At 43.6% G+C, this 26641-nt stretch overlaps 1 protein-coding gene across 2 annotated transcripts in view; it reads left to right on the top strand.

The window, feature by feature from the left end:
* The window catches only part of Sec23ip (SEC23 interacting protein), a 42556-nt gene extending 16143 nt beyond the window's left edge, over positions 1–26413 (top strand). The window contains exons 6-19 of one of the 2 annotated variants that reach the window (XM_052762970.1): positions 1507–1627; positions 3508–3597; positions 4368–4509; positions 5502–5710; positions 6997–7115; positions 7781–7933; positions 10138–10233; positions 15047–15244; positions 16455–16610; positions 16970–17072; positions 20507–20692; positions 21323–21482; positions 21912–22013; positions 26052–26413. In XM_052762970.1, the coding sequence (XP_052618930.1) occupies positions 1507–1627; positions 3508–3597; positions 4368–4509; positions 5502–5710; positions 6997–7115; positions 7781–7933; positions 10138–10233; positions 15047–15244; positions 16455–16610; positions 16970–17072; positions 20507–20692; positions 21323–21482; positions 21912–21993 (1815 nt within the window). In that variant the 3' untranslated portion in view covers positions 21994–22013; positions 26052–26413. Of the gene's footprint in view, positions 1–1506; positions 1628–3507; positions 3598–4367; positions 4510–5501; positions 5711–6996; positions 7116–7780; positions 7934–10137; positions 10234–15046; positions 15245–16454; positions 16611–16969; positions 17073–20506; positions 20693–21319; positions 21483–21911; positions 22014–26051 lie in introns of both variants that reach the window. The other variant, XM_052762969.1, reaches the window with a different exon arrangement.
* Positions 26414–26641: the final 228 nt, after the last annotated feature.

The raw sequence follows: 26641 nt of genomic DNA, 5'->3' as shown, positions 1-26641 counted from the left end.
GTAAGACTAGTCACCTCCTCTGCTATTAAGGCTGGATGAGGTAATCCAGTGGGAGGAAAGGGTCTTAAAAGCAGGCAACAGAGTCAGAGACAGCCCCTGCTACTACTGTTGGGAGTCCTACAGGAAGGTCAAGCTGCACACTTGTAATTTATATGCAGCGGGCCTAGGTCAGTCCCATGCAGGGCCTCTAGTTGTAGGTTTAGTCTCTGTGAGTTCCTATGAGCTCAGGTAAGTTGATGCTGTGGGTTTTCTTGTGGTGTCCTTGACCAAAGAGGCTCCTACAGTCATTCCTCCCCCATTTCTGCAGGATTCCCCAAGCTATGCCTAATGTTTGGCTATGGGTCTCTGTATCTGTTTCTATCAGTTGCTGGGTAATGCCTCTCTGATAACAGCTGGGCCAGGCATCAGTCTATGAGTATAGCCGAATATCATTAGTAATCATTTCAGTGACTTTTTTTTTTTTTTTTTTTTGGGCCAGTCATGTTTGGTTCTATCCTAGGTCTCTGGACTGTCCCGCCTCTGGGTCCTGGCCCTCAGGGGTTAGCTCACTCTCATGGCATGGGTCTCAAGTTGGGCCAGTCATTGGTTGATCACTCTTAAAATTTCTATGCCACCTTTAACCCCAGCACATCTTGTAGGCAGGACAAATTGTAGATCGAAGGTTTTATGGCTGGGCTGGTATCCCAGTTCCTCCACTGGAAGTCTTGCCTGTTATAGGAGATGGCCGGTTCAGGTTCTGTATCCCCCATTGCTAGGAGTCTTAGTTAGGGTCATCATCCTCATAGATTGCTGGGAATTTCCATTGCACTAGGTTTCTAGCTTATCCCAGAGATGCTCCCTGATTCTAGTTGTCTCTCCCAGTACTCTATCCCTCCATCCTCCCCCACCTGATCCCTCCTGTTCCTATCCCCACCCCCTCATCCAGACCCCTACCCCCATCCAATGGTGATGTCTATTCTATTAAATCTTGTATCTATACACAGGTGCATGCATGCATGCATGCATACACACACACACACACACACACACACACACACACACACACACACACACACATTTATAACTCCCTCCCATTCTCGTGATACTGAGAATCAAACTCAAGGAAAAAAAAAAATCAATATATACTACTTTTGATTTCTGCGTATGATTTTCTAGCATAAGCATTGGAAGTAATGATATGTTTAGTTTTGATAGTTTATAGAAGCAGGACCTTTACGGAATTTGCTTGGGGAACAGTTCTACTTCATTTATAACCATTTATACTGTGAAGCACAGAAGTGTTCATGTTAAACACATTAGTTTGAAGTAGGCTTAGTGGTACATGCCTGTAATCCCAGCACATGGGAGGCAGAGGCAGGAGGATGGCTGCAGGTTCTGGTTTAACTTTGTCTAGATAACAAGTTCCAGGCCAGTCAGGGGATGTGTAGTGAGACCCCACCCCCCAAATACTGCTTAGCGTACAGTGGGAAATAATTTTGTTAATGAGCCTTGTCTTGTGTCTTGAAGGTTATTGTCCAGTTCCAGCCTTCTTCAGTACCAGATGAGTGGGGGACGACACAAGACGGACAGACAAGGCCTAGAGTTGTAAAGCGTGGAATTGACGACAGCCTCGATGAAATTCCTGATGGTATGTTTAGTTTGCTTAGGAGAAGGTCTGTTGGGGCTGCTCTGTTAGTGTCATCGTTCACTACGAAAAGAAGCAATTACTAGAACTACTGCCAGAGTGCGCAGAATTCAGCCAAATATGTTAGTCACATTTCTATCTTTTTTCTTATTATTGTTCCGTTTTTAATTTTAGATTTATTTATCTTTACAAGTGTGAGTGTTTAGCCTGCATATATGTTCATGTGCCATGTGTGTGCCTGGTGCCCACAGAGGTCAGAAGAAGAAGAAGTCAGATCCCCTGGGAGTTAGGGTTGGTTGTGAGCTGCCATGTGGTGTTGGGAACCGAACCTGGGTCCTCTTCCAGAGTGACAAGCACTTTGAACCACCGAGCTATCAGCCTTACATTTCTCCCTCTTTGTTTTGAGACAGGTCTCACTATGTAGTCCTGACTGTCCTGGAATTCTGAGCTCTGCCTGCCTCTGCCTCCCAAGTGCTGGGATTAAAAGTGTGAACCACCATGTTCGGCTCATTTTTATCTTTGTATGAAAAGGTTTTGAATTATTTATGGGGGCTTGCTTTCAGTTTCAGAGGGTTAGCCCATTGTCATCATGATGAGGAACATGACAGCGGGCAGGCGGGTAGGCGGGCGTGGAGCTGGAGAAGTAGCTGAGAGCTTTAGCTCCTATTCCAGAGGTCAAGAGAGTGACTGGGCTTGGTGTGTGCTTTTGAAACCTCAGAGTCCACTCTCAGTGACACCACCTCCTCCATCCCCTCACCCCTGCCAAAGCCATACCTCCCAATCAATCCTTCCTAAAGAGTTCCACTCCTGGTGACTAAACATTTAAATATATGAGTCTATGGTGGCCATTCTCATTCAAACCATACTCCCAGAGGTTTTTGTTTTGTTTTGTTTGGAGACAGGGTCACAATGCATAGCCCCGATTGGCTTTGAACTTGCTATGTAGACCAGGCAAGCCTCCAACTCAGAGATCTACCTGCTTCTGCCTCCAGAGTAATGGGACTGAAGGTATGCAGGACCATGCCTGGCCCTCCTAGAACATTTTTGAATTAAAGAGAAGGACTTTGGGAACAAAGATTTTAAGGTTTCATATTGGCAGATTGCTTATCCATGTCAGGCTTAGGGCTCTGGAGAGGGTTTTATTCTTTGAGACAAGGTTTCTCCATGTAGCCCTGGCTGTACTGGAACTCATTCTGTAGACCAGACTGGCCTCAATCTCACAGAGATCCACCTGCCTCTGTCTCCTGAGTACTAGGATTAAAGGTTTGCGCCGTCAGACAAGGGAGGTTTTTGTTTTTGTTTGCCTGAGCTCAGGACCATGTTCATGCACACACTATAGTACTGAGCTACATCTTCATCCCATTCCTGTGGAATTCTGAAAAGATCACACATTATGGTGGGTCCATAGGTTTGTGAAGAACATCCTGTTTCCTTGACCTTTCCATTTAGTTTACTGTTATTTGGTAAGGTAGACAAATTATTCTAATTTGATACAGGGCAACGAGGGATATTTGCTTGGAAGGATAATGGATTTCTTTGGCTAGGTTTTGTTTTGTTTTGTTTTTTGAGACAGGTTTTCTCTTGTGCAGCCTGGCTGTCCTAGAACTCACTCTGTAGACTAGGCTAGCCTTGAACTCACAGAGATTCGCCTGCCTCTGCCTCCAAATTCTTTTGCTAGTTTATGATAAAAGGGGTATCGAGAATTTAGCAATTTAATTAACAATACCAAATTCTCAGCTTTGTGTGTGTGTGTGTGTGTGTGTGTGTGTGTGTGTGTGAGAGAGAGAGAGAGAGAGAGAGAGAGAGACAGAGAGACAGAGACAGAGACAGAGACAGAGAGGAGATGATGATGATAATTTTGACCATTTGTTTATTTTTACTAGGGGAAATGCCTCAAGTTGACCACTTGGTGTTCATGGTGCATGGCATTGGACCGGTGTGTGACTTGCGCTTTAGAAGCATTATTGAGTGTGGTAAGTGCAAGTCACATTTCACAGAAGAATCTGGGTACTGATAGAGGCTCTTTAGGATTCATTTTTATGATAGTTCCTAGCTGTGTACTTGTGGCTGAGAGGTATAAGAGGATATTTCTGTGGTCAGGAGGAAGTATTAGTTTGTGTTTGATCCGCTCTTATGGCATACAATCCTGGATCCTGAGGAATTAGAAGGTATTATGAGAATCATTTCACCGTTTTGGCAGACAGCCTTCCTGCCTGAGCACTTGCAGCAGCATGGAGCTCCTGTGCACTGAGCTGACACATGGGGAGTCCTCTGAGAAGCTGTTTAAGGACCTGTGAACGACCGACCATTCTTAGTTGGGCTGGGAATGTAAAGACTTTTGTCTGTAATAATAGTTTGCATTTACCGGATACTTGGTATTGCATGTGTTGTGTCCCTCACAAATATACCTCTGGGCGTGGCTGTGCCACTGTTCTGTCCAGTGCTAGCTGAGTTAAGTGCTCTACTGTCACAATTAGTTGGTTCTGGAACCTGATGCTGAGGAGGGAGTTTGATTCCAGTCTTCTGGCCTTACGCTATAGAGGTGGTTAAACTAATTTTTTTAGGCCTCAAAAATAATGAAATTTAAAAGACTTTCTAACAGTTGAGTGTTTGCTCATTTACTATCTCATCATCATTTAAAAGTGTATATCTATGTATCTTTATACAAATGCCAGCACACTTCAGTTAATTAATTAGCTACCAAGCTAAGATAATTTACCTCTTGATTTTTCTTTTTTTTTAGTGGATGATTTTAGGGTGGTTTCTCTCAAGTTGCTGCAGACACACTTCAAGAAGTCTGTAGACGATGGGAAAGTGAGCAGAGTGGAGTTCCTTCCAGTTCACTGGCATAGTGCCCTGGGTGGGCACGCCACAGGTGTTGACAGGTTTGTAGATTTTGATAGCACGTTTTTTCAGAGTAGTTAAAATTAGAGGCAAATTGAAACTGTAATGCAAACTGGCTTATTCCAACTTGAGCAGATAAGGTTCTTTATGTTAATGCTATCTTGCTCTGATGTGATGAAATGCTAGCTGTACTATAAATATGTTAAGAGGATCTAGGAAATTTTAGACAGCTTATTTTTGGTGTTAGAAATTGAACTCAGATTCCCAGGTGTGGTGAAACACTCTGGCTCTGCAGCTGGCTTTAAAACGCCCTCTTGATCTGCTGTGGTTAGGGGGCCTGTTGTGAATGCTCAGCGGCATTCTTGTCTAGTTAACAACCGCGTGATAGCCAAACATGTGACCAGAATTTGCCAAATGTCTGCCATGGGGCAAAAAATGACCTATTTGGGATTTAGATTTGTAGTTTCTTGGTGGGGAATACAGAAAGCTGTTAATGGTAGGCCATTGAACACCCTAGTGTCAAGCCACTGAGTGCTAGCAGCACTCTCCAGGCACTGTGACAGAATGCTCCCATTTCAGAACCACAGGTCCAAATAATATTTATGCTGCCATACATGGTTAAAACATGCTTCCAGTTAGTGATTACTGTGATGTGTTGGGGCACATGCTTTAACAAAGCTAGCCCTATGGTCAGCGTTCGGCCACATTGGACTGTGCTGTGAGGTGCTTGCTTCCTCTGTGAATGCTTAAGAGTTTTTGTTTCAGGTAACTCCTTCCATATTCTAACTGTGTCTCTGCCAGCCCCAGTTTTTGTCAGGCATCCAGATTTTCAGTTAGTCAAAAGAAAATGGGACAGTAGGCTTTTCTATGTAAAAATTAGCCTGTGACATGTTCAAGTTGATTGTACTAATTAATATATAATCTATACCTTTGTACTGTTTTTTTTTTTCAGAAATAAAAAAATCTAAACTGTTAAAAATCCGGAGGTTGAAGGTAAATACTGACAGTAACTTTGTTTTTCCTTTCAAAACAGGAATATCAAGAAAATCACTTTGCCAAGTATTGGTCGGTTTCGGCACTTTACTAATGAGACTCTGCTAGATGTTCTGTTTTACAACAGTCCTACCTACTGCCAGTCAATCGTGGAGAAAGTGGGAGTGGAGATAAACAGACTGCACTCGCTCTTTTTGAGTCGCAACCCAAACTTCAAAGGAAAGGTCTCCGTTGCTGGTCACAGTTTAGGTAAAGCTGTCACATAATTTCAGATGTGCCTGTCTGTTTGTCCTGATGTTGCTTTGTGTTTGTCTGTCTGCAAAATTTTGAGAGCTTGGGTTTGTGAATAGAAGACTGATGTTTTGTGTTGAGACTTCCTTTGTTCTTCATGTCCAGTAGCAGAGCAAGGCTGTACATTTTCATTGTTGTTTTAAGACTTTATCTTATTTATGTGTGTGTGTGTGTGTGTGTGTGTGTGTGTGTGTGTGTGTGTGTGAGAGAGAGAGAGAGAGAGAGAGAGAGAGAGAGTGAGAGTTTCTGTTGAATGTATGCTGTGTGTATGTGGGTGTCCTTGCAGGCCAGAAGAGGGTATCTCATCCCTGAAGCTGGAGTTAGAGGTGCTTGTATAACTGCTGGATATGGGTGCTAGGAACCAAGCTTAGATCCTCTGGAAGAACAGGATGCAGTCGACCTCTGAGCCATTACTCTAGCTGTTAGCCTGTATATGTTATTTTGTCGTTAGATGAAAAAGGAATATTATTATATCTAAAAGATGTAGGCAAAGCTGTCCTGTGTAATTTCAGATTTGCTTGTTTGGTTTGTTCAGAAGTTGGTTTGTGTTTTTCTGGCTGCAAAACTTAGAGCATATACAAACACACATGTCCACGCATGGACATATTTACTGTAGTATCTGTAGGGTCAGTTCTCTTCCACTTTTACATTGTGCCTTACTTTGTTTTTTATTGCTTTGATACACACCATGATTAAAAGCAATTTGGGGAGGGGAGATTTTATTTCAGCTTACAGGTGTAGTCCATCATGAAAGGAAGTCAGGGCAGGACTTCCTGAGTACACAAGAACCTGGAAGCAGGAACTGAAGCAGAGACCATGGAGGAATGCTGCTTACTCACTTGCTCCCCCTGGCCTGCTCAGTACACCCCAGGATCTCCTGCCCAGAGGTGGTACCACCCAGAGCAGGATGGGTCTTTCTGCTTGAATCATTGCTAGTCTGATGGGAGTGTTTCCTCAGTTGAGGTTTCCTGTTTTCTGATGACTCTGGCTTCTGGCAAGTTGACAAAAATCTAAGAACCAACACAAATGGGCTCTGGAGATCAAAGTCAGGTTGCTAAGCTTGCATGGCAAATACCTTTACTGACTGAGCTGTCTTGCTGGTTCTGATTATCAGATTTTAATCAGCTGCTCATCTTTGTATGACTTCTGCTTGAGACTGAAAAAAAGCAGGAGGATTTATTTAGTGTTGAAAAATACCCAGGGTAGGTAACTTTGTTATAAAGCACAATGTATCTTTTTCTTAGGTTCTTTGATACTGTTTGACATCTTGTCTAATCAAAAAGATATGAGTATCTCTAAGTCTCCGGGGTCTATGGCTGTTTCTAATGGAGTTATGAAACAACCAAATTTTCAGGAAAAGCAGGTAAGTCTGTAGTTACCCTGTTGATGTTGAGATTTAGAGCTGGACCTGAGCTGTTCTCCAAAACCTGTACTGTTTCCTGTAACTGTTTTTAGTTGTCAAAATACACTGAGGCTCAGAAGTACAGTAAAAGAGTTGGGATGCACATCTGTCGTCCTGGCTGCTTTGTAGGCTGAGATGGGAGGATGATGAGTTCAAAGCCAGCCTGGGCAACACCGTAAGAGACCCTCTCTAAAAATAGGAGTTTTTCATTCTTTTTCCTTATGGATTATAAAGTAATTGTGAAGGCTTAGGATTTTAAAAAGTAAATTATTGTTATCATTTATTTATCTCTTTATTTTTTAGTCAGGGATTCTCTGTGTAATAGCCCTAGCCGTCCTGGAACTCGCTTTTGTAGACCAGGTCTGAGATCTGCCTGCCTCTGCCTCCCGAGTGCTAGGATCAAAGGTGTGCACTACCACTGCCCAGATTTAAAAGTGAATTATTATAGGAAATGGAAGCATGAGTGGTTTACTAAAGGAATATGCCTTAAAATTCAGGTGAAGGATGGGAGAGTGCTAACATTACATTTATTTATAGAGCAAAGTCATTTAGATTTTGTGTAGATCAGAAAACATTTTATGGGAGTTTTCTGAGCTTTTTAATGTTTTCTTCTCCTTTTTATTAAGATACCTGAAGAGTCAAAGCTGATGTCAGATGAATCATGTGACCTTGATGTTGAAAATGAAGAACCCCTAACTTTGCATGGAACCCTGGAAGCACTCAGCCTCTTTGATTATATTAGCACTTTTGAAAAGGAAAAGATTGATATGGAATCTCTGGTACTGATGATAACCTGATTCATTTTGTTTCAAATTATTCTTCCTTTGTGTAAGCTTGAAAATTGAAGAATGATTTAAGTGCTCTTACATCAGAATTTATTCCACAATAAGCCAAAAATTTAAATGTTTAAAAATAGAGAAAAGCGGCTAAGGAGAGAGTTGTCTCAGTGGTAAGAACACTTGCTGCTCTTGCCGAGGACTGAGGTTTGGTTTCCAGCACCCACCTTGTGGCTCACAACTGTCTGTAACTCCATTCCAGGATCCAGTGCCCTCTTCTGGCTGCTGTGGGCACCAGCACACACATGGTGCACATATATACACCCAAGGAACACATACATATAAAATACATTTTTTCCTGGTTTTTCAAGTCAGGTTTCTCTGTGTAGCTCTGGCTGTCCTGGAAATCATTCTGTAGACCAGGCTGACGTTGAACCCACAGGGATATACCTGCCTCTGCCTCCTGAGTCCTGGAATCAGAGGCATGTGCCACCACCACCACCACCCAGCCCTAAATACAGCTTCTTTAAAATTTGAGAAAAAAATAATTAACGGTGTGAAGCTTTTTTAAAGCTTGAGACAAAACCCAGAAGCCGTACATAGACGAGAATTTCAAAGTAGTGAACAGCATGACAGTACCTAATGGCCAGAGATAGATTAGGAAAAACACCTGGACACAGACAGAGGAGACTTTTATGGTCAGAGCTGATACAGAACTATTGATAAGGAAGTAGCAAGCAAACGAAAACAAGAGCATGATTTATGGGAAAGAAAGTAACAGGTGACCTCGTGCCTTGAGAGAACAAGTACAGAATGCCAACCAAGAGTAACATGAGACTGGTTTTAGCCCATCAGTGCTAACAGTGATCCTGTGTGGCCAGGATGAGGAGTTGGCACTGTTGTCTTTGGTTGCTGAGAGTGTGAATGGGCACAGTCTGCAGAGCTTTCTGATGTCTTCCAAAATAAGATTGGGGGCCCTTTGCCCTGCCGGTTTCACTGCTGGGAATGTTTTCTGTAAAGAAGGCCCTGGGAATACCTGCAGTGTGGGGCCTTAGCACCCACAGTGCGCACGCACCGACAGGGTGTTGGTGGAGTCGTTTGTGCAGCCCTGCAGTAGGACTCGGCAGCACTTGAATGACAGACCTTGTCATCGGATTGACCTGGTAGGCCCTCGGGTGAAGAGAGAGAAGCTGAGGCTGGCTCACACACTGAAGAGCGTGTTGGGTTGTGTGCACATGAGGGATTCCTAAAGAGAGGGCAGATTGCGACAGTTATCACCAAGAGAACTGGATGGTTGGGGCCAGAATGGACAGGAAAGGTCTAAAGGGAGAGATTCATTGTATGTTTAACAGTATAGCTGCAGAATTTTGCATGACGTAATATATTTTCTATTGAAAATAGAATTTTTTTTAAAGATTTACTTATTCATGTATTTTATGTATACACCAGAGGAAGGAATCTAATCCCACTACAGATGGTTGTGAGCCACCATGTGGTTGCTGGGAATTGAACTCAGGACCTCTGGAAGAGCAGTCAGTGCTCTTAACCACTGAGTCATCTCTCCACCCCCCCCCCCCCCCAAATAATAGAATTTTTAATGGAGAGGCTAATCAAAAAAAATTTTTTTTATAGTGCTAGGTACTGAAGTCAGGGCCTCACATGTGCTAGGCAAGTGCTGTACCAGTAAGTAAACTGAGACTAACCATTTTAAAGTTTAAGATACTCTATTACTTTTTTTGGTTTTTCGAGACAGGGTTTCTCTGTAGCTTTGCGCCTTTCCTGGAACTCACTTGGTAGCCCAGGCTGGCCTCGAACTCACAGAGATCCGCCTGGCTCTGCCTCCCGAGTGCTGGGATTAAAGGCGTGTGCCACCACCACCCGGCATGAGATAATCTATTATTTAAAGCAAAAAGCCCTAGCTGTTTTGAAAGTTGGCTGACTTTTTGGTTGGTTTAGTTGATTCTTTTTTTTTGGTTTTTCGAGACAGGGTTTCTCTGTAACTTTGGAGCCTGACTTGGAACTCACTCTGTAGACCAGGCTGGCCTTGAACTCACAGAGATCCGCCTGCCTCTGCCTCCTGATTGCTGGGACTAAAGGCGTGCGCCACCACCGCCTAGCTAGTTGATGTTTTAGCGTTCTTTGTAACCCACTTTTAGCTCGTCTGTCTCTAGATTGGTTGATTAATGTGCTTTTGCTTCCCTTTAAAGCTTATGTGTACAGTTGATGACCTGAAGGAGATGGGGATACCCCTTGGGCCCAGGAAGAAGATAGCCAATTTCGTAAAACTCAAAGCAGCCAAACTGGTAAGGTTCATCTCTGCCCTCCAGAAAAATTAACACATTTGGTAACCTCCCCTTTTTATTTGTTTGTTTTCATTTTTTTAGAAATTTATTTATTATGTGTACAGTGTTCTGCCTGCATGTATGTCTGCACGCCAGAAGAGGGCACCAGATCTCATTACAGATAGTTGTGAGCCACCATGTGGTTGCTGGGAATTGAACTCAGGACCTCTGGAAGAGCTGCCAGTGATCTTAACCTCGGAGCCATCTCTCCAGCCCCCTGTTTTCATTTTTTAAGGCCTGGTCTCGCACTATAGCCCAGGCTTAGCTTACAACTTACCTGTAGTGTTATTTTGCTTCAGTCTGAGCACTGGGATTATAGGTGTTAGCCACTATGCCTGGGTCTCATTTTGTTTTAGACGCTTGCAATACCCCTTTGCTTGGGCAAAACTAGTTTACTTCCACCTGGAGCACAAAAATAGAAGCCCAGGCTCCAGAGTCAGTTGGGGCTGGGTTTATATCCACATTTGTATCAACTGGACAACTTGGTATTCCTGGGACAGAGAATTCTCAGGAAAAGGGGCTTTTCATTTTTACTAGTTTATTTAAAAATTCTTTAAAAGACTTATGTGTATCCATGTTTTATCTGCATGTATGTATGAGTACTCTGTGCATGTCTGGTACTCATAGAAGTCAGAAGAAGGTGTTGGATCCCTTGGATCCTGAACTGGAGTTACAGATGACTATGAACCACCATGTGGGTCCTGGGAATTGAACCAGAATCTTCTGCAAGAGCACCAAGTGCTCTTCTTAACTGCTAAGCCATCTCTCCAGCCCCAGCTTTCATTTTAAAAACTGGTATTTGAGGATTTCCAGGTGCAAGAACTTGTCAAGTTCTGGACAGATGTATGAATGAGAGGGTCTAATTCCCAGGGAAACCACTTACTAACAGCACATTCATGAGCATTGACTTAATTTCTCTGATCCATGATTTTTTTTCTTTTTCATTGCTAAAGTGGGAGGCAAGTGCTGGCGGATGGCTCAGCATTTGTCACCAAGCCTCACTTCCTGATCTTGTTTGATCTCACAAGTTATCTTCTGACCTCCATGTGCATGCTTTGGCATGTGCATATCCGTTTCTCTTTCACACACACACAGACACAGACAGACAGACAGACAGACAGACACACACACACACACACACACACACACAGAGAGAGAGAGAGAGAGAGAGAGAGAGAGAGAGATAAAGTTGAAATAAAAATGATTAAAATGGGAACTAATTTCTTCACTCAGGTTAGAATGAGCATGAAATAGTGTATATGACTTGTTTATTAATCTGCCATATTATAGTTTAGCACATATTCTTCTCTTTAGTCTAAATTTTATAGTATTATTGATACAGGGTGTCAGGTAGCCCAGGCTGACCTCAGACTCACTATGTAGCCGAGGATGACCTTAGCTTCTAATTCTCCTGCAGTCCCCTGCCAGTGCTGGGATGACAGTCACGTACAACCATGCCTGGTTTCTGTGGTGCTGGGGTCACACCCAGGGCTTTGTGCATACCAGACATGCTGGTCGACATTCTACCAATTGAGCTACATACATCCCCATAGTTTTAACTTGTTCAGAAAACTAAAAACTTTAAAATATATTTCATAAGTCACATTTAAACTTTCATGAACTTGTATTTTCTATAATGAATGAACTGTTAAATATGTTGACTCTTCCCTGATTATTTTGTTTTTCACTGGTGGATAGGGCCTAACTGGTGATAAGAAGTACTAAAGACAAAACAAACAAAAACGGCCTTACAGACCCTAAAGTTGAGACAAATCCGTTAGCCACTGTCTTGTTTTCCCCCTGTACATTGAATCACACTTTTACCGTAATAGCGGTAAATCCCACAGTTTGGTGTCTAAGGACATGGCTGGAGAACCTGCCCAGGCCAGGGAGTAACCCCAGAGTGCAGCTGGGTGTAGTACACAGAGCAGAGAAAGGAGAGCTAGAGGCTGTGCAAGAACTGTAAAAGCAGTAATTGCAATTTCTCAGTTGCTGTGCGAGATGTTAGTGGTATGAATTTGGGATGGAATGAGACAACTCACAAGGCTTTAGATAAAGCCAACTGTTTGATTGTTGAGAAAAGCCGTGAGATTCTGAGGTGTCCGTTCCCCTGCATGTTAAATAAGTCATTTTCTTCATCTCCTCTGAGTCTCTCAGCAATCTGTGGGCAGAGCCCCAGAAGTTAATCTCCATGCATGATCTTATCCAAAAGATGAGCAGGTGGTCCAGTACATATTGTTTCAGGAGTGTGCTGGGGTGCTCCTGTACATAGGCACAGTTGGTTTTCTGCACACAGCAGTGAGGCCAGGCCCATGGGCAACAGACAAGGATCGAGGAGTGACATCTTCCGGCTGTCTGCTTCATGTCCTTAGTTTCTTTCTGCAATAAAAGATTAAAAAGTAGAGAAGTTCTTTCGTAAACTCCTAGAAGGGTTCTGTTTATAGATTGCACTGGCTTAGATATATAAGCTATGGCATTTTAAGCATGCTTGGAAATGGATAAAGATCTATAGTATAATCTCACTTTTTAAATTAAAATATAATTGCTTTCAGATGAACCATGAAACTTTGCCAGCCACTTTGCATTGATTACTCTGTATTGTTCACAGGTAAATTGTTGACAGATGAAAATAATACGTACTGTGTCTTAGTGATTTACTGTCCCTGAAATAATGGGACTAAAATGAGCCAATTGTTATTTAGCAAGGATATCAGATATGCATGGTCCGTGTTCTTCCCCTCTGTGATCTCCTTTGTCGTTTTCATTTGAAAAGGAGCAGTTCTTACTGCTGGGAATATTGTTGGCTGCCTCTGTGTGTGTTGGTTCATTGTCCATCAGACTGGTGCCGGTGACCCCAGGGGGACAAGACAGCTCTTGGCAGTAAGTCAGTGCAGGGTTTCTTTAGGCAGCTCTCTCAGCATCCCGAATACTAAGTTCTGTGAATATAGTGAAAGGTATTGCTGAACAAGAAAGCAAATTGTAGCTGGAAGAACTGTGAAGATCTGAGATTGTAGGTTTCAGGTGGTGCCACCTCGTATAGATAGACAAGGAGTGAGAATCAAGATGTCCAAAATACCAGTGGTGGAATCAGTTACCCAAGCTGGCCAACTGAGTTTTCTTTGATTTTACTGTCCTTTATAATAACCAGTTGGACTGCTTTCCTGTGTTCATAGTATTTTGGAATTAATCGATAGAAAAGAACAGCTTGATCAAGTGTTTTGTTTAGCTGCTATGAAACAGAGACTAACATAATCCTCCCCAGCCCAGGGAGCAAGGGGCTCTGACCCTGTGGATAAAGAGGTCCACCTTGGCAAGTGTGTGCCTTCTCTTGATGTGGTGTGCAGTCAGGGTGTACTACCAGCCATCGGACATGGACTTCACCCCATTAGCAATCGCATCGTTTATATATTTGCCCCGTTGCTTTTGTTGTTTGCTTGTAGAAATGCATAGCTTTCGAAGTGTTCTGGGTAGTGAATTTGACATCTAAGCACCTACAGTCAGAACCTACAAGTGGAATGTGCCTGTCTCAGGGCCACTGTGCTTCTTACCAACTCCCTCCTCTCAGCCGTCACCACTGTGCTTCTTACCAACTCCCCCCCCCAGCCGTCACCACTGTGCCTCTTCCAACCCCCCCCCCCCTCAGCCGTCACCACTGTGCCTCTTCCAACTCCCCCCTCTCAGCCTTCACCACTGTGCCTCTTCCAACTCCCCCCTCTCTGCCACTCAACTGTCCTAAGTTAATCAAATTGAAAAGGCCAAGCAGTCAACCTCGTTCGTTCAATCAATCAATCAATCGACAGACAGACAGACAGACAGACAGACACATGCATACATACATACATACATACGAACAAACAAACAAACGAACAAAGGCCAACTGTGCTTCTTCCCACTCCCCCCTCTCAGCCGTCACCACTCTGCTTGCTTTTGGGACAGACAGTCAGGTTTCTGCCTAGACAGTCCTGAGTATAGTAGTAGAGTGTGCTGTTTTGTACCTACCCTCCCGTACTTAATAATTCTGAGATTCATGTGAGATAGCCACTATTAGATTGAATTTTAGCTATTTTACTGTATTTTGCCTTTTGTAATTTTTATTTTTCTAAGAATTAATACAGTTTATTATAGCTGTCATGGAATGTCTTTCCTGATGATAGTATGTGTGTAAAAAGTGTATTTTCCTGGGAGGCTGGAGAGATTGCTCAGCCGCGGAGAGAGCTTGGCTGCTCTTGTAGAAGAATCAGGTCGGATTCCCAGCACGCGCACGGTGGCTGCAGCTTCTGTCACTTCAGCTCCAAGGGATGTAGTGCCCTTCTCAGGCCTCCATGGGAATCAGCACATGTGTGCCCTTCACTCACACAGCAGAGCATACACACACGCACACGTCAGAGAAAGGCAGAGCTAGAGGCTGTGCAAGAACTGTAAAAGCAGTAATTGCAATTTCTCAGTTGCTGTGCGAGATTTTTTTTCTCTTTTATACAGGGTTTCTCAGTGTCAGTGTATCTCCAGTTGTCCTGGAACTCACTCTGTAGTCCAGGCTGGCTCAAATTAAGAGATCCGCCTGCCTCTGTCTCCCTAGTGCTAAGATTAAAGGTGTGCACCACTATGCTCAGCTCAAAAAATAAATGTTTTTAAAAAGTAGCTTTTCCCAATAACCCCAATGTTGTTCCTATGTCGAAGTAAGAAGTCCTTAATTGCATGACAGTGTATCTTATAGTGATAGCTAAGAACTGGACTGCTCCTCAAGATTGTCTTACACTGTTCTGGTGTCTCATAGGAGCAGAAAAAAGCAGCATCAGAAAAGAAGGCAGTGCTGGCCGCCATGACAAAAGGCCAGGATGACAGTGCCCTGAAGACTAAGGAGATGGCGTCTCCATCTTCAGAGTCGGATGAGTCAAGGAGGAAGCTTTCAGTGGGGGCTTCTGTGTCTTCTGTGCGAGTTGATTATGAGTCTTTTGAAGTTGGCACAGGACAGGTGAGTGTGTACTGATGAGCTAACGTTTTAGGTTGCTTGTTTGTTTGTTTGTTTGTTTTTCTTGAGTCAGGGTTTCTCTGTGTAGCCCTGGCTCTCCTGGAACTTTCTCTGTAGACCAGGCTGGCTCAGAGATCCACCCGCCTCTCCCTCTTTAGTGCTGGGATTAAAGGTGTGCACCACCACTGCCCAGCTTAAAGCTATTGAATTTTCAGAGGTAAAGGCAAATGTAAGAATATGAAGTGTAGATTCTTAGGAGGACGGCCTAGTAGTGTATATAGAAGGACGGTTGTTTTGAGATTAAGGGTCTAAATCTGCATGTGTCTCTTACTAACTGCATTCTTGGTGAGGGATGATGTCACTTCTCTGGCTTTCACTGTCTCCACCTGTGAGTGGGCATGATGCTCTTGCCTCATCTGGTCTGTTAGTGGACCTCCGTCCTTGGATCAGGCCATTTGTTATTCTTTGTTCCCCAAATACTAACACGGCACAGACATTTTCTTAATCCTGAAATAAAAAGGAAGAACTTTGTAAACATATTATATTGTCACACAGATGTCTGCTCTTCCCTTGAGAGACTTTGTGTAGGCTATCCCAAGTAAGCTCCTTTGGATAAATCATTTTTCTGACAGATAACTTGCCTTAAGTGGATTTTTTTTTCTTCTTTATTTTTGGAGACAGAGTCGGATGTAGCCTGGCTGATTTTTAAATCACTGTGTATCCAAGGATGACCCTGAGCTTTCTTATTCTGCCGCCTCCAGCTCTCTATGGAGAAGACAGAATTACAATAGAATTAGCATAGAACACTCTAGACTAGACCCCTTCTTTGTGTTGATAAGTGCCTTCTGTGGCCTTAGTTATTTATTCTTCTCTGTGTTGAGTTTGGTGTTGTGGAAATCCCATGTCATAACTGAAGCAGAGGCAAACGGCAGTGAGAGAGAGTAGAAGCAGCCCCAGCAGGGGAGCTGACCGTCGGTTCTGCTGTGTGACCCACAGTTGACGTCACACTCCAGTGCCTGCCGTATTGGTTATCTTAGACAGTAGAAATAGAGCAGGGGACGCGGCAGACTCCAAAGATTGAACGAGGAATTCTCATCTTTCTCAGCTCACAGCAGCTGTCTCTGAGCTAGTGCAGGTTCAAGAACATTTAAAAATTCAAGGGGTTCATGTATGTGACTGCGGAAAGGTGGTTTTTATTGTTGTCTCTTCCTAGGTTTCTGTCACTTACAACTCTTTAGACTTTGAACCGGAGATTTTCTTTGCCTTGGGCTCTCCAATCGGCATGTTTCTCACTATCCGAGGTGTGGACAGGATTGATGAGAACTATCGCCTCCCTACCTGCAAAGGCTTCTTCAATATTTACCATCCGGTGAGTGGCTTGAGTTTACTTTATGCTTTAAAAAGATGAAAGCTCTGTCCTCTTCATCCAAGTAGATTCTCAGGTTCTTGTTACTTGGAAATTAAAAGCAGTCATGAGTTGCAAAGCTCAGCCACCCATCGCAGGAGTCTGGTGACACTTTTCAATAAGTATTTCTACCAGAAAGCTTATACTTGAAGGAAAAAAATGTGTTTATTGCTTTGTTGGCAAAGTAATTTCACCTACAAATTGAAAATCTTGTAATTGCCAGCAGCTGAGTAAGGTGTGGAAAAGTCAGTCTCTTAGCTTCCCTAACTGTGGCATGTAACTCCAAATAAGCAGTCACGGGTTTCTGCTTTTCCTCCTCACAGCTTGATCCAGTGGCATACAGATTAGAACCCATGGTCGTTCCGGATTTGGACTTAAAAGCGGTTCTCATTCCACATCATAAAGGCAGAAAGAGACTACACTTAGGTAAGAAGAAAATGCTTTGTACAATGCAGGCACAAGATTAGGAATTCAAGGTTGTACATGGCTACAAAATGAGTTGCAAGCAGTCTGAGTCACATGAGACCCTGTCACACAAAACACAAAAAACTCACACAGTTGTCCTTCCCTGTTGATATTATAAACTGTAGTGAATTATGAAAAATTTAAAAATGTATTATTATGTGTGACGTCTTTGTATGAGTGTAGGTACATGCATGCCACTGTGGACATGTGGAGATGAGAGGATAGCTTTTAGGAACCAGCTCACTCTCCAATTATGGGTTCCAATGGAGGTCAGAAGAGGGAGTTGGATCCCCTGGACTGAAGTTATAGATGGCTGTGAACCACTGTGTGGGTGCTGGCATTGAATGTAGATCCTCTGCCATGTGGGAGGCCAGTTCCCACCCTTTGAAGGGTTCTTAGGAGGAGAGAGGGATAAGAAAATATTAGATAGAAAGAGAGACGTAGCCTACAGGTAGAAAGACAGAAACACAGGAAAGCTGTGGGAGGGCCTGAATCAATACCCAGTGACCTCGAAGGTTTATTGAAAAGGCTTTCTATAACATGCCAGGGGGAGAGGCAAAAGATCTCCCTGTTGCTAGATCAAAGTACAGACCAAGTATAGACCCTTCCAAATACCTGGTGACCACGCCCATGGAAAATCATCTCCATATGCAGCCCTGCTGGGTAAAGCAAGCTCAGATTCTCAGACACTGAGTGAGTTCTCACTAGGAAACCTCTGTGTGCTCCCACACTGCCAGAGCATCAAGTTCTCTAAATTACTGAGTCATCTCTCCATCCCTCTTGTAATTAGATTTTGCTAATCTAACATTTTTGGAAAGGAGAAGACTAACATTAATATATTTATTATGTGAATATTTACATGTAAAAATAAATGTAAAAAAATAAAAATTTAAATCTTTAGAATTTAAAATTAGAGATTTGTTAGCTTGCAGAGTGATTTAAATATGATTATTAGACAAACAGGTGGCAAAGGGTGGGGTTTGTCTTCTAAATTGGAAGTTTAAGTTGTGGTCATCATAATGTGTGTGTGTGTGTGTGTGTGTGTGTGTGTGTGTGTGTGTGGTGTGTGTTCATGAATAGAATGAGGTCAGAGAATACCTTTGGTTATCTGTTCTCTCCTTCTACCTGGTTGAAACATGGTCTCTGGTTTTTCTCCACTGTATGTGCTGAACTAGTTGGCCTATAAGTTTCCAGGAATTCTCTTGTCACCAGCTTCCACATCCCTCACAGGAGCTATGGCATTACAAGATAGATGCTACTCTGTCTGGGTTTGCACGGATTCCGGGGCTTCCAGCTGAGGTCTTCATGCTTCACGGCAGGCACTTCCCTGAGCTGGCTCCTCAGTGCCTTTATCCCATTTGTTGTTGTTGTTTTTCTGAGACGGGGCTTCTCTGTGTTGTTGTTGTTGTTTTTGCTCTTCTGGGGGCCTGCCACCCAGCTCCCAAATAGATCACACATGGAGGCTTATTTTTACCTATAAATGTCTGGCTTTGGGTTGGGGATTTAGCTCAGTGGTAGAGCAGAGCACTTGCCTAGCAAGCGCAAGGCCCTGGGTTCGGCCCTCAGCTCTGAGGGGAAAAAATGTCTGGCTTTAGCTTGGCTTGTTTCTTGCTAGCTTTTCTTAACTTTAAATTATCCTATCTACCTTTTGCCTCTGGGCTTTTTCCTTTTTCTATTTCTTTAATCTTACTTTCACTCTTACTTTGTGGCTGGCTGGGTGACTGGCTCCTGATAGCCTCCTCCTTCTCTGGCTACTTTTTCCCTCTTTCCAGATTTCCCCTCCTATTTATTCTCTCTGCCTGCCAGCCCCACCTATCCTTTCTCCTGCCTCACTATTAGCCATTCAGCTCTTTATTGGACCATCAGGTGTTTTAGACAGGCACAGTAACACAGCTTCACAGAGTTAAACAAATGCAACATAAATAAAAGTAACACACCTTAAAATAATATTCTACAACATTCTGTCACAGCTCTGGCTGTCCTGGAACTTGCTTTATAGACCAGGCTGGCCTTGAACTCCCAGAGATCTGCCTGCCTCTGCCTCCTGAGTACTGGGATTAAAGACATGTGCCCTGGGCTCCTTTATCTGGATTTAAAAAAAAAAAATACAGGGGTTAGAGTGATGCCTCAGTGGTTAGAAGCACTGGCTGCCCTTCCAGAGGACTCAGATTCTATCCCTAGCACCCACGTGGTGTATCACAACCTTCTGTAACCCCAGTCTCACAGGATCTAGTACCTTCTTTTGGCCTCTGAGGACACTGCATGCATGTAGTGCATAGACATACACAAAGCCAAAACACCCATACACACGACATGAAAAAGCAGTCTAAAAATTAATTTTATTTTTAAAATTACACTTGAGTGTGCAGGTGTGTGTGCCATCGTGCGGCTGTGGAAGTCAGAGGACAGTTTGTAGAAGTCAATTCTCTCCTTCCCATATGGGTCCCTAGGATCTCTTGGGTTGTGAGGCTTGCCTTACTTAGTCATTTTGCCAGCCTAGAATCTTACATTTTCAAAATTATCTCACTATTACAAATTAGAAGAATTGACTTTTAAAGTCTTACAGGCTTTTTGTTTGTTTGTTTGTTTTTGATTTTGTTTTTTGAGACAGGGTCTCTCTCTTCATAGCCCTGGCTGTCCTGGAACTCACTGTGTAGACCAGGGCTGGTCTTAAACTCACAGAGATCCATCTATCTGCCTCTGCCTCCTGAATCCTGGGATTTAAAGATGTGCACCCCCATACCCAGCTGCTACAGGCCTGTTTTAAAAATTTCTAATAAAAATATACAGGATTATGTTTATGTTATGGTGCTTGAACTTCTTTTTGAGAAAAAATTTGTAGGTTTGGGATGGATCAAATTGTTTGTTTATTTATTTAATTTTTTGGTTTTTTGAGACAGGGTTTCTCTGTGTAGTTTTGGTGCCTGTCCTGGATCTCGCTCTGTAGCCCAGGCTGGCCTCAAATTCACAGAGATCTGCCTGTCTCTGCCTCCCAAGTGCTGGGATTAAAGGCATGTGCCACCACCATTGCCCAGCAGATCAAATTGTTAAAAACAAAAACAAAAATAACTGGTTGGGCGGCACATGCCTGTAATCCTAGTGCTCAGGAGTCTGAGGTGTGAGGGGCTCCCTAAGACGCTGTCAAAACAAACAAACAAAAAGACAGGTGAGGTAGTGCACACCTCTAATTTTAGTGCTTAGAGGCCAAAAAAAACCCAATGTAAATCACCATTTTACCCTGTTGAGAGTTCTTGGTTCCAAGAGGCTCCCATGAAATGTCAGGAGGAGGAGGAGGAGGAGGTCCTTACTTGTCTGGGGGCATCATTGACTTTTCATTTCTGTGGCACAGAATTCCAATAGCTAATTAACTTGGTGTGCCATCTGAATCTGTTTAGAGTTGAAAGAAAGCCTTTCTCGAATGGGATCCGATTTGAAGCAGGGCTTTATCAGCTCTCTGAAAAGTGCGTGGCAGACACTCAATGAATTTGCACGTGCTCACACCTCTTCAACTCAATTGCAAGAAGAATTGGAAAAGGTGGCCAATCAAATCAAAGAGGAAGAAGAAAAGCAGGTAGTCGAAGGTACGTTTATATTGGAGCGTTTTCCCTGGTGGATGATGTTGAAGAGTAATGCTTGTAAATTGTTGGAGACAGGTTTCCTTTCTAGACCTCGTCAGATTGGATGACTCCTGTCAAGGAGATGTGCCCTGATAACTGTGCTCTCAGACTCTGTCCTCCAGAGTCCACGTCACCCTTCAGTAACTTAACCAAGCTTTCCCCTGCAGTTCTCCGACTCTTCTCTGCAGTTTTAAGATTTTGTTCAGGTTTCAGGCTGGGGTGGAGTGGGAGTTGAGGGCTAAGTTTATGAAGGCTCCACGAGGCTCCCAGCCTCTGCTCCTGCTGAGCTGTGGTTTTAGAGGCTTCCTATGCTTTGTGACTTTCAGATTCTAATTCGGTTTCTTTTTTTTCTGCAATGCTCTCTCAACCCTTCACAACTTCTTCACAACTTCTGCCGCTGTTGGCTCTCTGTCCTCTCTCGGGGAACCAACCCCTCCCCCATGTTCTCTGGAGGAGTGGGGGTGGGGGGAGCCTGGCAGCTCCTCAGTTGCTGCGAGTGTCAAGTGATGTTCATTGAACCCCGAGAGTCAGCTAAAGTAGAGGATAATGATTAAGTGATTGACTTTGATATTGAAATGGTTTAAATTCCAGCAGAAAAGATTGTTGAAAGTCCAGAACTTTCCAAGGATGAGGACTACCTAGGAAAGGTTGGAATGTTAAATGGAGGCCGCCGGATCGATTATGTTCTTCAGGAAAAGCCAATCGAGAGTTTTAATGAATATCTTTTCGCTCTTCAGAGTCACTTATGCTACTGGTAAGTATTTTTCACTTTGATTCTCCTTGAATGGCTTTATCTAGAACAGTGTTCTCACTGTAGTGGGGTCTCCTACTAATCACCATTTGTGATGGACTTCATAGATTCACCCGTTGAACTCATACATTCACAAACATTTCCCCCGGGTTAGCTGTTTGTTGTTGCTGGCTGGCTGAGAAGAGACTTGGTCAGCAGTTGACATTTCTGACTTGTTAACAGCCTTTCTAAGTCTGCAGAGAACTTGCTTATCCACAAGGTGGCAGTGTGGCAGTGTGTCATCTGCCCTTGACCAGAGACCATTGGGACTCGCAGTGTTTTTATAGAGGCATCTTTAATGGCAGGTGTTTAAGGCCTTTAAAAACGTTCTTCCATATGTCCCCAGCACCGAGGAGATTCCCAGCTTCTTAAGTATTGTTTTCTTTCTGCTAGGGAATCTGAAGATACTGCCCTCTTGTTACTTAAAGAAATTTATCGAACAATGAACATTAGTCCGGAGCAGCCCCAGCATTGAGCAGACTTGCATTTTACTGGGTGAGTTAATCCTTATTAAATGTGTAAGTGCAGATGTTTGTGTTGCTGGAATTTTGGGGTTCCTTTGTGATCGATGATAGAGGGAAATCAGATCCTCTCTTGGAATTTAGTCTCATTAATAAGAGAATGTAGGAATGGACTCAAATGGAAGCTCAAGGACAGTTGTACTAGTGTTTAAAAGGAAAACCAGCGTGGAGGAGAGAAGGAGGAAAGAAGAAAAACAGGCCGTTTAAGCTGGCACAGTGGTGGCTTGGACTCTGGCCACAGGAGACGGCTGATGAGAGATGACTGCATTTGGGTCTGTTACGGAGTCTTGAGTTGCTCACCACTCGCTGATGAAGTCACTGTGGATGTAGAGGAACATAGAGTTAAGGATGACCCCGTGTACTGCTGGGTACATGATGGTGCTTTTTCCTGGCTGGGCCCATCGAGGGAGCAGGGGTTTGGTGGTGGAGTGGTGGGTAGTGATTTCTGTTTTGTTGAGTCTGTAGTTGATAAGGTTGGTCTGAAGGGCAAAAGAACTCTCAGCACTAACTGACTTTAGAGGCATCAGCTGAGATTTGCCATCCAAGGACTCAGTTAGTTGAGGTCACCTTGAAGGAGTGTGAGGGACGAGGAGGAGTCCTTGGAGTAAAAAGACTCCAGGACTTGAGCTCAAGCGAGGGACGGTTGCTGCAGCATTGGTCAGAGGAGGACCAATTGGAGGAACGGCCTTTGGCTTCAGGCAGACACAGACCGTTACTGGTGACCTGGATCAGAGTTGCTTTAATGTCAGGCCAGAGGTCAAAGGTGAGAAGAAGGAGCTTTGTCATGAAGGGTGATAGAAGTAAGGCAGTGGGGATGGGTGGGTAGGAAGGTGTTAGCTTGCCGTTAGGGATGTCCTAGAATTGAGGAGAATGAGAATTGTGGATGAAGGGGATACTGGGGTGTGGGCATTTGGAAAGGCAGGGAGCATGCAGCCAAGTGTGGTCAAGAGCTGAACTGTGGGAAAGGAGCAAGGAAGTGATGTGGGTACAGGTATGGGCTGGGAGGGGGAGGGGAGGTGTTCTTGACAGGCTCTGCCTTCTCTGGAGTGTATCAGAAGGTCATCAGCTGAAAGTCAGGCAAGGGGCCTGCTGGGACAGTTGGAGAGAGAAGAGCAGATGGATACCTCAGTGTGGGAGAAAGGAATTCACCAGCCCAGTGTGACTGGATTTTATTGCAGGTTGGAATGCCTGCTGATGCTCTGATCATGAATATGAAGTTAATTACTTTGTTACAGTGGCCTGCCTTCTCTGGCCGTGTTCTGCTACCTGGCAAGGTTTCAAGTCGGCAAATACTTGTGTTTATCAGGATAGGCAAGATAGGATGGGGGTGGAGACTCACTATAGTGGGGTACCAGGACATTGACCTCATATGGAGGATGGAGGCTTTGGGCAGAGAAGAATGGTGTGTGTGGAGTAGCGATTGCCTAGGCTCTGGTTTGCCCTGTGACAGGGTCCATTGGAACTGTCATACAACAAATACTTAATGTGCTTGGAAGCAGTTTCTTCAAACTTTTTCTTTAGATTTGTTTTATGTGTATGCTTGAGAGAGAGAGAGAGAGAGAGAGAGAGAGAGAGAGAGAGAGAGAGAGAGAGAGAGTGTGTGTGTGTGTGTGTGTGTATACACCATGTGCATGCGGGAGCCAGTGGAGGCCTGAAGAGGGTACTGGATCCCCTGGAGCTGGAATTATAGGTGGTTGTGAGCTGCCTGAATGTGGGAGCCCACAAAGGCTTTCTAGTGAGATCTGAGCTTGCTTTACACAGCAGGGCTGCATTAGGAGATGGCTGGACCATGTGCATGGTCACCAGGTGTTTGGGATGGTCAGCAGTTGGCTGTGCTGGGGGAGGTCTTTTGTTCCACCCCTTGGCATTCCTTTAAAATCCCATTAGTAGAGACTGAAGGGGCTGGTGGGTTTGGACCCAGGCCCTCCTGAGGCTCTCCTGTGTTTCTGTCTCTCTCCTCTGTATTTTTATCTACATATTCTTCATTTCTCCCTGCTCAAGAGTACCCTGGGGAAATAGTGGGGGTAGGCCCCCCACACTTGATGTGGGTGCTGGGAATAGAACTGCTGGTTGCCTGCAAGAGCGGCAGGTGTTTTTAATGGCTGAGCTCTCTGTCCAGCCTCAGCTTCTCTTCAGTTTATGTATTTCATGGTGTTTGCTATCTTACAGCCTGTCTTTCTATGTCAGATATTATGTTATTTTCCCATTGGGGTGTATATTTATATAGACATGTTTGTTGTACCAGAGATTGAACATAGTACCTTGCACATGCTGTACCACTGAGCTACATGCTCAGCCCTGTTTACAATTTTTGTTTGTCATCTTAAATGGATTATACATACATGTGGTTCAAACTTTTTCGTTTTATTTTATTTAGATATTTTAAAGCTTTTAAATTAACATTTATTTATTTATAGTTTGGGTGTATGTGTGTGTGCCATGTGTGGTGCGTATGTGGAGGCCACTGGACAGCCTGCTGGAGTAAATGTTCTCTTTGCAGTATGGGGTCCCAGAACTCAAACTCAGGCTGTCGGGTTGTGTCATAAGCATCTTTACCCATCTGAGTCATCTCACTAGCCCTTTTTGATCAGGTTTATTGAATTTCATTCCATGGTTTTGTAATTGATTAATTTATCCTCCATTGTTCAGTATGTCCCCTCATTTCACTGTTACACATAATTTTGACTTGTAGCTTTACGTGCTTATTGCCTGTCTCTGACTTGAGATAAACCTGTGAGTGGCACTGTGAGATCTGGAATATTACACAGTTTGAAAGGCTTTCTAATCTGTTCTTACTGTTCAGTTGCTTTCTAGAGAAGCCCCTCAGTTTTCATATTTACTGTTAATGTGTAATTGCCAGTTTCTGTTCCCCCTTGCCAACACTAATTGTTGCTGCATTTGAATTCTGGCCGGTTGAGCACCAGGAATTACCGAGTCATCATTTTTTTTTTTTTCATTACTAGTGAACTTGAGTAGCTTTGATGTATTTACTCTCCCATTTCCATTGCTTTGTCAATTGCCTCTTGACCTTCCTGCATTTTTCTGGTGGGATGGGGTAGGACTGTTGGATGGGTGCATGTGTGCATGTGGGTGTGCCTGTTTGAATATTTTTGCTTAATGAAACTGATGGGTGATAGTGAGTTTAAGGATATCCTGCAGTTCCCTCCAGTTTGTTACTTGTCTTTATTTTTTAGGTTAGATTGGGAGTGTGCTTTAAAACTAATGACTACTTAGGTTTTTACTTCTGCTTGCTCTTAGTTCTTCATTTAACTCTAGAAATGTGTGGTCTTGAGAGGGACTTGACTTTCTTAAATAACTAGTCATTATTCCAGTGCTGTAGTTGAATGTTGTGTCCTTTTTACTTGATGCCTTTATCATTTGCCTAGTATCTGTTTTCTGGGCATTCTGATCTACTTATTTATCATTCTTCATTGATGGCAAGGGTGACACTTTAGCATCTTTTTGTTGTTGTTGTTGTTGTTTTTTGAAAACAGGGTTTTTCTGTGTTGCCTTGGCTGTCCTGAAATTCACTCTGTAGACCAGGCTGACCTCGAACTCACAGAGATCCACCTGCCTCCCAAGTGCTGGGATTAATGGCGTGCACCACTACCATCCAGCTTGTTTCTTTTCAAAGACAAGGTCTCACTATGTAGCCTAGGCTGGCCTTGAACTCACAGAGATTCACCTGCCTCTACCCAGCGCTGGTACTAAAGGTGGTCACCACCATGCCCAGCTTTGTTGTGCTTCTTGACCTTATCGAATGGGTCTTTGGCACAAAGCTCCCAGATCTACCTCCCCCCCACCTCCCCCCCCCCCCCCCCACATTCCCATCCCTGCCCCAGCCTTTTGGAAGGTGTGTCTGAGGACATGTGCTTGCAGCTGAGCTCGGCAGTTGCATGCAGTGTTGGTTAGTAAAGTTGAATGTGTAGCTGACTCCATGATAGAAGGGAGCAGTTATTACTGAGACTGTGAAGTTCACCGAGGGTTTTTAAGACTCTCTTTGTCTTTACAGGAAGTTCCAGTATGAGTGCCATGGCTGAGAGGCCCCGTGGCCGACCCCTCTTTGCTCCTGTGATGATGACAGAAAAGTGACTCAGCAACAGTTGCTAACATAGGCTTCTCAGATGTAGGAATTCATTGCACAGAACGGAAAGAAAAATACCAGAAAAAAATCAGTACCGCATTTGGACAGTATAGATGAAAAACTGCAACCATAAAATGACGCTGTGGAAAATTCTCAAATCTGTTTAGTTGTGTAGTTACCAAAATTAAGTATGTCCTAATGAAGAGATATTTGTAGCATGCAAACAGTTATTTCTATTTCTTGAAACTATTGTCAATGGGCTATTAAACTTATATTTTTCTTTGTATTAATGCAATATGTTATTTTTATTTAAATATGGACTTCTTAAGAAACTATAGTAACATGATTTTTAAGAAACTTAGGTTAGGTTGGGCGTGGTGGTTCACGCCTTTTTTTTTTTTTTTTTTTTTTTTTTGGTTTTTCGAGACAGGGTTTCTCTGTGTAGCTTTGCGCCTCTCCTGGAACTCACTTGGTAGCCCAGACTGGCCTCGAACTCACAGAGATCCGCCTGGCTCTGC

This window comes from Peromyscus californicus, unplaced genomic scaffold (genome assembly GCF_007827085.1).
Source record: "Peromyscus californicus insignis strain IS unplaced genomic scaffold, ASM782708v3 Scaffold_4__1_contigs__length_199733344, whole genome shotgun sequence".
Classification (NCBI taxonomy): domain Eukaryota; kingdom Metazoa; phylum Chordata; class Mammalia; order Rodentia; family Cricetidae; genus Peromyscus; species Peromyscus californicus.
The sequence above is the reverse complement of the archived record's forward strand: the minus strand, read 5'-3'. Positions and strand labels throughout refer to the sequence as shown.